The 10296-nt window shown below is 42.0% G+C and overlaps 1 protein-coding gene across 2 annotated transcripts in view; it reads left to right on the top strand.

Annotated features, from left to right (window-relative positions):
* The first annotated feature begins 5716 nt into the window (after window positions 1-5716).
* Window positions 5717-10296, top strand: part of PPP2R2B (protein phosphatase 2 regulatory subunit Bbeta) — a 453368-nt gene continuing 448788 nt past the window's right edge. The window contains exons 1-2 of one of the 2 annotated variants that reach the window (XM_034656222.1): window positions 5717-5876; window positions 5997-6074. In XM_034656222.1, the coding sequence (XP_034512113.1) occupies window positions 5867-5876; window positions 5997-6074 (88 nt within the window). In that variant the 5' untranslated portion in view covers window positions 5717-5866. The remainder of the gene's footprint in view (window positions 5877-5996; window positions 6075-10296) is intronic. The other variant, XM_034656221.1, reaches the window with a different exon arrangement.

Genomic DNA, 10296 nt, shown 5'->3' with positions numbered 1-10296 from the left:
GGAAAATGATACCAGGTGGAAATATAGAAGTACAGAAAGGCGTTTAGGGCACCAGAAGTTGTAACCATATAATAAAATGAAAGCTTTATTATTATTATTTAAATCACTATAAAACCTAATTAACTATTTGAACAAAATAATAAAGTGTGAGGTTTGTAACATGTAAAAGTAGACTGTGGAAGAACAATATCATGGAAGTTGGGAGAGGAGAAATGGAAATATACTATTTAAGGTTTTGCACTGTGTATGAAGTGATATAAAATCACTAAAAGGCAGATTGATAATTTAGGTATACTATAAAGCCTGTAGCAAACATTAAAAATAACAAAACTAAGAAGTATACCTCAATACTAAAAAAATTAGATGAAATGATGTCATGAAAATAAGCCAAAAGGCGACAGTAAAAGTGGAGAAAGGAAACAAAACCCAGAAGAAAACAAGTAGGAAACAAGAGAATAGATTTAAACTTATTTCAGTAAGCACAATAACTGTGAATGTTATAAACACTCCAATTGAAAGCAGAGATTTTCAGAATGAATAAAAAAAAAAATCCAAGAATATGCTGCCTGCGGGAAACACACTTTAGCTCTAAAGACAGATAAGTTCACAGGATAGGATGCATTGAGTGAGAAGTAACAAATGTCTTCTTACTTTTTCAGTATCTAACATAGAAATATTTAATGTTCAACACCTCCATTTCCTTTGTTTTGTAAAATAATGAGGTTTCTCTATATTTATGAGTCTCTTACACTTTGCCTCCCTCTATTTATATCTCACTTAATTTTTCCTTCCCTTCCCCCATGCTCACCTGTTTTGTTTTTTTTTAAATTCCACATATGACTGAAATATGGTATTTGTCTTTCACTGACTGACTTGTTTCCCTCCAAATTATAGAGAACAAACAGAGGGTTGCTGGAGGGGAGGTGGGAGAGGGAATGGGATAAATGGGTGATGGGTATTAAAGGAGGGCACTTGTTGGGATGAACACTGGGTTTATATGTAGGTGATGAATCACTAAATTCTACTCCCGAAACTAATATTACACTATATGTTAGCTAACTTGAATTAAAAAAAAAAATAGAGTGAAGTTTCCAGGGAGGCATCTTGCAGGATTATTACCTATTTGAGAGTGTGAAACTCCTTTTCTATGTACAGCAAAAGAATTCTGAGAATGCAGGATCAAGAAAGTGATAAATATGAGTAGCTGTACTGTGTCACAGACAGCCCAAGATTTCCTCATTCATGTATCAAATCACCTCCATGGGTCCCTGTTGATTATACTTTCCTATTAATCAGTCAAAGTAGCCACTTTCTTCCTTTCTCTTTCTTCCATCATCAGATGGATTGTTGAAACAGTTAACCAGTTTGCAATTTGCTTGACTCATTTGGATTCATCCAGTGCATTAAATACAGTGGGCTCAGTTCAATGTGATTTTGCTGTAATATCTCTAATGATTGATTCATTTTGGTGCAAAGAGAGGGAAACGTTTGATTGAAAATCCTGACCTATTTATTTTTGCTGCTTGCTCCTATTTTTCATGAGCTCGTGGTCAGTTTGGGGGTGTAGAAGTAACCAGTCTTTACTAAACACGGCAGCAGTTGCTAACACTGAGCAATAGACAAGGCACTGAGGTAGGGAGTAAAAAAAGGAAAGTCTCTCTTTTATTACGTTAAGTATGGAATGCTCTTGTTTGTCACTGTCTCTGGTGCAGCTGTGTCTCTTCTCTTTGAAATCTGGCATCTTCGATAGAAAGATTTTTACACCAAGTTGGAGCTGGTATTTTATCAAGATATCCATTCATCCTGAGTGCCTGCCTTGAGTTCTCATGGTATCATAACAACACACTCTGAGAAGACTGCATCATTGTAAGCTCCTTCTAAGCAGTCGAATGCACATCTACAGCTGATATCATAGCCAATTTCAAAACACATTCTTCTCAGAAAAAATTTCTCTGGGCAAGGATCACCTCTCTCTCTCCCGCTCTCTGCAGAGAGGAGCACACTGCTGATGCCAAGTCCATGAAAACAACTCTTTTCAGCGGCCTCCCAATCAATAAGGAGCTTTATTTGCTGTGTGTCACGCCCTCTGTTCATTGTATTCACCCAGCCGAGTTGGCACAGAAGAGGTAGCACAAAAGCCAGCCTCAACTCTGAAGGGCCCTGCTGGGGCAGGACAAGGAGAAGAGCCTGTGCTGGGCAAAGAAGCTCTGGGATCTGGCTCCAGGGCTGCTGTCTGCTCCCTGCATGGCCAAGCCCCTTCTGTGCCTCAGTGTCCTCCGCTTTCAAATGAGGCGATTGGACCAAATGATCTCCGTGGTCTGACCAGATTCAGAAATCAGCTATTCCATGATCCTAGGAAGAAGACAGGTGTATGCCTTCCGTGGGCTGACCTCCTGGCCTTTCAGTACATGAGACTCAGGACCTTCCTGAGCCGTAGCTATGGGGAGACGGGAACGAGCATCTTCCAAGATGTTTAGCTACTGTATTTGCATCAGCTTCCTGGTAGAGAATGTTGCTTATTGACACCGTTTCCATAGCAACTGGAGTGTCATTTGGCACCAGTGTTTAGGGAAGCTGTCGAGGTCTGTAATTTAAGAGAAATGAATTTTCCTTCCTTACTATATCAGCTTAATTTTCTTGGTCATCCACTTTAGCAATCAAATACACTCTCCTGAAGAGCGTTCATTAAATCGAGACAGAAATCTCACCAGACCAACACCATGGGAGGTGGCTTGGAGGTAAAAAGAAATCTGGTATAAGAATTAGAATTGTCACCTTAGAGGCCTAAGTCTGCAGATAAAGTAACTCTACCACGTTGGGAGCTCTTTCTCATTTTGGGGCTTTGTTTCCTGATCTGCTAAATGGTAAAGATGGGCACTGTATTCTCTAAGATGTCTTTCAGCTCAAATATTCTAGCCAGAGGTTTGCAAATTGGTGGCACAAAGACTGTATTCAACCTGCAGATGTGATGTGTTTTCCCTATGTCGTATGAGCCACATGGTGTTTTAATTTGAATTGATTGACACCATTTAAAAATTTGGAGTTTTCACTTAATAATCCTGATTTCTGGCTTCTCTTGGAAAAAGCCAGTTAGGTAAAACTAGGGTGGAATCCTCCACGGCTGCCTTCAGCTGGATCTGAGTAGCTGCTGCCCCCTTTAGACAAGGCCTAGGTCCTCCAGGGTCCACCATCCCACCCTTACAGAGCTGATCACCAACTCCCATCAAGTGTCCGCTCCTCTGAGTATCCTGCTCCTGGCCAGCTTTTCACATGTACATCCTAACCCGTTTGACATCTGAATTTTCACCTGCTGTTCGGCACTTTTAGGACAGAGATGGCATGGCCCAAACTCTCTTTAGATCATTGATAGCATCATTTGGCCATGATCTTGGTGGGAGATAGAAACTGGGTCCAATCAAAGACTGCCCAGGACAAGAAAACTGACAAAAGCTTTGGCTGCCTTGATTTCTCATACTAATCAATTGAGTTCTAATGAATGGAACTCACAGCCCCAGGCAACCTATCTAGGGGTGATGGTCAGAGCTGTCACAGACAATGAATTGGTCACATGATTCCTCTGTGACTCATGGCAAGTTGGTAATTTTCTATAACTTGATTTTTCAAATGTGAAATAGGTTAGTTTCACATATAGGCAAGTTTCCTTCTCAAGCTAAAATTCCCTGAAGCAATGACAATCCCTATACATAGGCTCATCTCAATCTGCTTAGGGGTGTGTGTGTGTGTGTGTGTGTGTGTGTTTACAGGTTTTGTGATGAGTACAGTGTCTACACCCAGAGTCCTAACTAGTGATGTAGGAACTCTAGGAACTGTGCCAGAACCACAATCAGGAAGACCTTCATCAGTATCTGATGTTCCCTAAGAACTGATGCAGTCACAGTTTCCACAGTGGGACTGGCAGTTTAGAGAGGCCAGTGAGAGCTCACAGGAAGAGTTAGAACTTCTCAGAGAATGCCTGATGCTGAAACCCAAGGCCAGAGCTGGACATTGAAAGGATCAGCAGTAGCATTTAACAAAAGCTGACAAATGCCTTCCGTTCTATCTCCCAGGTACTAATTTTATTGGGAAATTTTAGCTCTGTGTAGCCTTAAGGGATACATAGGGATTTTAATAATTGGCATGGGAAACTGGATTCCAGCTCAGTCCTCCAAATGTGGCTACAGTTTAAGGGTGCAGGCTCTCTGGGTCTCGGAGCCCTAACTATTAAATGGGCAGGGTGAGCTCAGGACACTGGAGACTGGGAATCAGACAGCCAACGTGGAAATCCCAGCTCTGCCGTGTCCTCGCTATGACCACGGATGAGTTACCCACAGTTCCTGGGTCTCTGTTCTTCACCTGTAAAATAGGGTTAAAATAGTACCCTCTTCATTATCTGTGTGAGAATGGGATTATCTATGTAAAGTGCTTAGCTCGGTGCCTGCCTTGTAGCAACTAACTGAAAATTTCTAAGCTAATGTTCTTCTTCTTTTTTCCTGTTGAACAGTTCAGAATCTTTGTTAATAACAACATCATTTATTAAGTTGCTTGATTGGGTTAAGCACTTTTTAAAAAAATATGTCCTTATTTGGAAGAGAAAGAGATCTGGGAGAGGAGAAGAGGGAGAGAGAGAATCTCAAGCAGATTTTATTTATTTTATTTATCTGAGAGAGAAAGAGCAGGGAGGGGCAGAGGATAAGCAGACTTACCGCTGAGCAGGGAGCCTGACATGGGGCTCAATCCCAGGACCCTGAGATCATGACCTGAGCCAAAGGCAGACGTTTAACCAACTAAGCCATCCAGGCGCCCCAGTTGTGTGCTCTTAATAATGACATTACGCGGCTTCCTTCCAATGTGAGGTCATTCCCAGTGAGAAAAGCACGTGGGGCCCAGCCCTCCTCTCACGAGGCTGAGGGAGTGAAGGTTTCAGTTCAGGGAAATTCCGTGGCTGACACTGGGGATGGCTACTGAGTTTTGTGTGCATTTTTAAAAGGTCAGTTTGGTTTTGATACGTGCTTTTATTCCTACTCATATAATCATTCTTAAACTGATAGCCTCTCCCAAAATTTGACAATGGAACATTCCTCTTAATTTTAAAACCTAGTCGAACTGACGGGAACAGCCACGCTGTCGAGAAGTGAACTGGCACCACTGCGATTCAGAAGTGCTCTGAAAAGGACTTTTCTGACTTGAATACATGTATTAGTACATATATTAGCAGGTATATTAGCATAAGCATTCGTACTGGATACATATATTCTTAGAAACCAGAAGCCAGAAAAGCCAGAAAATTTAACCCCTCCCCCACCAAAGGTTCGGTTCACATTTGAGACCGAAATCTGCATGGAACAAAGTAGGTCACATTTGTCAGCAGTGCCTCCACAGTGCTGTCAGCCCTCCCCTCCCCCTCTCCCCGCGCCCATCCCCAACCTGTTTTTGCTTTCCTCTCCTCTGCAGTCAGCTCGGACTTTGGCAAGCAGTCAAGAAGTGAACAAGAGAGACGCAAGTTCTGAGTGTCTGACCCCTTACTGGCCGTTCAGCCAGGCGAGCTGGGAAACCAGTTAAAAAAGAAAAAAAGTTGTCTTTCTTTTCCTCTCTCCCCTCTAACGAACTGGCTCCCTCTCCTCCCCACCACCACAGAAGGAAAACAATCGAAAGCATTAGTATTCCCATGAAAAGGGGCAGTCACACAGGGTGTGACAGCAGGCCCGCGCTAGGACGCTGCCAGGGGCCCAGAAGGGACGAACTCCAATTGCTCCATAGTCTCAGCGGTGTGGTCAGATGGAGGGGACAGAGCCCTGATTCACAGCAGGCCACGCTGCTCGAGACCGGCCCTTCTCCCCGCGCTCCTTAGGGTCTCCTCTCCAACGGGATGATACCTGGTGTGCAAGTCTCGTTTTAGAAATGCGTAGCTTCCACGATGTGTCTCCTTCCCTGTTGGCCTTTTAAGGACAGCAGGAGACTCTCACCTAACCTGAAGTGTCTCCTTGTGTTGCTTTCAGGAATTGGGGCGCTCGCCCAGGACACACTATGGTGCTTCAGCCAAGTGAAAGGCACCATCGAGATTGGAGCCACAGAAGGTAGGAGAAGCTTCCTCTCTTATTTTCCTTGCCTCCTTGGGGGTTTGTGCTGGTTCCAGATTTGAAAACATTCATCTTTGCATACATGAATGTAAGGTCCCACACATCCCAGAATAGCCTTCTGAGCTAGAAATAGATTTAATGATTTCTTTCTGTCCTTTTATTCTTTTGACGTTTATTTTGTTCCCACCAATGAGGCAGCACTGAAATGAACTTTAGGGAAATAGGTTTGCACAGAGAGAAAAGCTGCACTGGGGCAAGTTGTGTTTTGGGACCGTCTGTCAGCTCTGGAGGACTGTGAGCCCAAACGTGGCTGCATGGTCAGATGTTAATCTCTTCCTTCCATTCTCTGTGGAAGATCAGTTGCTTCTCTGTACATGAAGCACAGAGTGGAGTGAAGAATTCAGGTCTAGTCTTATCAACTGGGTCTGCACTGAATCCCAGTATTAGCATATAGCTGCCTTTCTGGTTCTCAGGAGATTTTCCTATCCTATTCCAGACCCTTTACTTGGGATAATGCATCCATTTCCCTTTTCCTGCAGAACTTGTTTCTCATTCTCTTCACTTTCTTTCCTCATAAGCCAGAGCTTGGAGACTTCCATGACTCTCCCAAAGGATGTCTGCATTTGAAAATAGCTGAATGATAGGCAACTGGAAGGAGCTAGAATGGCTCTGCTGGGTGTCCTTAAAGGTTTGGCTGTTCTCGTGGAATGCGGTGAGGGTGCCTGAAACAGACTGTGTTGTGTCGGCAGTAGGTGCCATCAGGCAGACGGGCTGTAAGACAGGTCGAAAGCTAATAGAAATGAATGAGGAAGTGAACAGTTGACAGGTTTGAACTTTAATATGGAAACTAACATGCCTAAATGCATGTGGCATTTTGGGTCCCTCTACAGCATTTTAATTCTGAATAAAAATAATTTGAGTAAAAATTATTCTGAGTAATTTGGAGGAGGTGTTTTATCTGCAATTTTGCTATAATTTATTTTCAGAAACCCCCTATAATGGTGGATACTTCCCAACCAAATGATTTATGTTTAAGGGGTGAGAGCAGGCACAGTAAAAGAAGTTAATAACTACATCTATAAAATTATACTACTGTATGGCATCTTCTATTTTTTTAGGTTCACTTTAAACTGAAGCTTTACAAACACTTCTCATAAAGCCCCTGGGAGGCAGACAACACAGGCTTTGTTAGGCCCATTTTATGCTTATCGAATCCAAAGTATTTCTGAGCACTTCTTTGTGGCAGCTTTGTCCTAGGCCTTGGAGATGAAGAAGGCGAGGGGGAAACAATGACTTACTCCCCAACTTCGTGAATTTTAAGAAATCTGAAGCTTGAGTTAACCACTTGCTTTAGATCTTGGCCATAATTCAAAATCTCTTGGGCTTTTTAAACAATAGAGACTTCCAGCTCCCCCAGAGCTACGGAGTCAGAGGTTCAAGGACCAGGATGGTACGCTGTGTTTTAATGAGCTCACCCAGACGATTCTGATGCAGTAGGCTGGCTTTGGGGACGACCAGCCTGGCTGACCTGTTCCAGGTTATCCATTATTCTCAGAGCCTGCACCTAAATCTTGTGTTTGTGACTGGCTCCCCGCCAAGTCCAACGATCTGGGTGGCTACCCAGGCTAGAGCTTTTATCCACTGAGGGCTCACGGGGTAGTGAGGCCTCTGCTACATGCTTGGGAGAAGTTAAGAAGATAATGTAGGCACAGCATTCACCGCAGTGCCTGACGGTTTGAAAGTACTCTATATTTGTAAACTGTTATAAATATCATTATAATTAGACCTTCGTTCTAATTCAATCCTCATGAAAACCTTGTGAGAGATAGGTATTTTTATTCCCACTCTACGTATGAGGATACCGAGCTAAACACACAAGCACACACAAGACTAAGTTCTTTGCCGAAGGCTCCAGAGCTGATAAATGGCTGAGCTAGGTTTCCACCCAGTCTGTGGGGTTGGAAAAACCTCAGCTCTTTAACCATTGTTCTGGAGACAGGTTCTTACTTAGCAGTTTGGAGTAAGGCCCAGGAATCTGCATTTTTCCTGCCTGCTCTGAGACGATCATCATGACTGCAGGTGAACCGAGTCCACATGCTTGCCGCCTATGATGAATAAGGAGCATACTTAGACTAACTGCTCATTGAGTCAGAATGATACTCACTACCAACTTCTGTCTGGAAAAGCCACTTCAAATGGTGAATAAAGCGATAAATATTTTTTAAGAGGAGAATCAGATTGGATACTAACACACTGCTATGGGTGCCTAGGCCAGCCTATCTTTGATGTCACTGAACCTATACTAACAGTGCCTCAGTGGCAGTTGGGTGTTTGTTGAGTGAATTAATGAATGACTTTCGCTTGATATAAATCAAGGTCATTCACAATCAGGTTCTTTTTTTTCTTTTTTTTTAAATGCGCTACCCAAATTGGTTTTCTACACGGATCAAAGTCATTAAAAATTATTCAACATTCAGGGGCACCTTGGTGGCTCAGTTGGTTAAGTGTCCGACTCTTGGTCTCAGCTCAGGTAGTGATCTCAGGGTCAGGTGGTGAGATCAAGCCCTGTGTTGGGCTCCTTGCTCAGTGTGGAGTCTGCTTAAGACTCTCTCTCCCTCTACCCCTCGCCACCACCCGCCTAAAATAAATAAATAAATCTTTTAAAAAAATTATTCAACTTTCAACTTTCCCTTCCACTTTATGTATTCCTATTAATGATTTTTCCATTCCATTTCTACCACTTTCTCTATTTTATTGTATTTTTAAAATTTTTTAAATTTTAAATTTTTTATTTAAATTCAATTAATTAACATATAATGTATTACTGGTTTCAGAGGTAGAGGTCTTTGATTCATCAGTCTTATTTGATACTCAGTGCTCGTTACATCACATGCCCTCCTTAATGTCCATCACCCAGTTACCTCATCCCCGACCCTCCTCCCCTCCCGCAACCCTCAGTTTGTTTCCTACAGTTAAGGGTCTTTCATGGTTTGTCACCCTCTCTGATTTCATCTTGTTTTATTTTTCTCTCCCTTCCCCTATGATCCTCTGTTTTGTTTCTTAAATTCCACATACAAGTGAGATTATATGATAATTGTCTTTTTCTGATTGTCTTATTTCACTTAGCATAATACCCTCTAGTTCCATCCATGTTGTTGCCAATGGCAATATTTCTTTTTTTTGATGCCTGAGTAATATTCCACCACATCTTCTTTATCCATTCATCTGTTGATGGACATCTGGGCTTTTTCCATAGTTTGGCTATTGTGGACATTGCTGCTATAAACATTGGGGTGCAGGTGTCCCTTCAGATCATTACATTTCCATCTTTGGGGTAAATGCCCAGTAGTGCAATTGCTGGGTCGTAGGATAGCTCTATTTTCAAATCTTTGAGGAACCTCCACACTGTTTTCCAGAGTGGCTGCACCGGCTTGCATTCCCACCAGCAGTGTAAGAGGGATCCCCTTTCTCCACATCCTCACCAACACTGTTGTTTCTGGACTTGCTAATTTTAGCCATTCTCACTGGTGTGAAGTTGTATCTCATTGTGGTTTTGATTTGTATTTCCCTGATGCCAAGTGATGTGGAGCATTTTTTCATGTGTCTGTTGGCCATTTATATGTCTTCTTTGGAGAAATGTCTATTCATGTCTTCTGCCCATTTCTTGATTGGATTATTTTTCTTTCGGTATTGAGTTTGATAAGTCCTTCTAGGTGGTAACCTTGGCAAAGTCACTTAATGTCTCTGTGCTTAAGTTTCTTTGTATGTGAAATGGAGTTAATAGAGACATCAGTTAGGATGGCAGTGAGTGCTAGGTGAATAAAGTTGTGTGTGCATAATACATATATATGTCATGCATATTTTTATATATAATTCTATATGTACAGAGCATAAATATACCTATAATACATACAGTGTCTGGATTGTTAAGATACTCAGATTGCAGCACCTGCTAATACTGCATTATAAAAGTAGAGCTGAGGCTAGGTGAAGTGACGGAGATAAAGATAAATATTTTAATGCAATGTTTTTGAAAACCAAAATTAGTACAAAGAATTCATGATGAATAAAATATCAAAATATTACATAAAGACAGGATTAGTATTACTAATTTATTTTTCCTTTACTCCAGGTTCTCCTGTGGCTCAGCATGGCGCTGTTATTGCTCATTTAATTCAATGTGTATCTCAGGTATCTGCTAATAGGCTAGAATTTTTCA

Source organism: Ailuropoda melanoleuca, chromosome 3, assembly GCF_002007445.2.
Source record: "Ailuropoda melanoleuca isolate Jingjing chromosome 3, ASM200744v2, whole genome shotgun sequence".
NCBI classification, from domain to species: domain Eukaryota; kingdom Metazoa; phylum Chordata; class Mammalia; order Carnivora; family Ursidae; genus Ailuropoda; species Ailuropoda melanoleuca.
The sequence above is the reverse complement of the archived record's forward strand: the minus strand, read 5'-3'. Positions and strand labels throughout refer to the sequence as shown.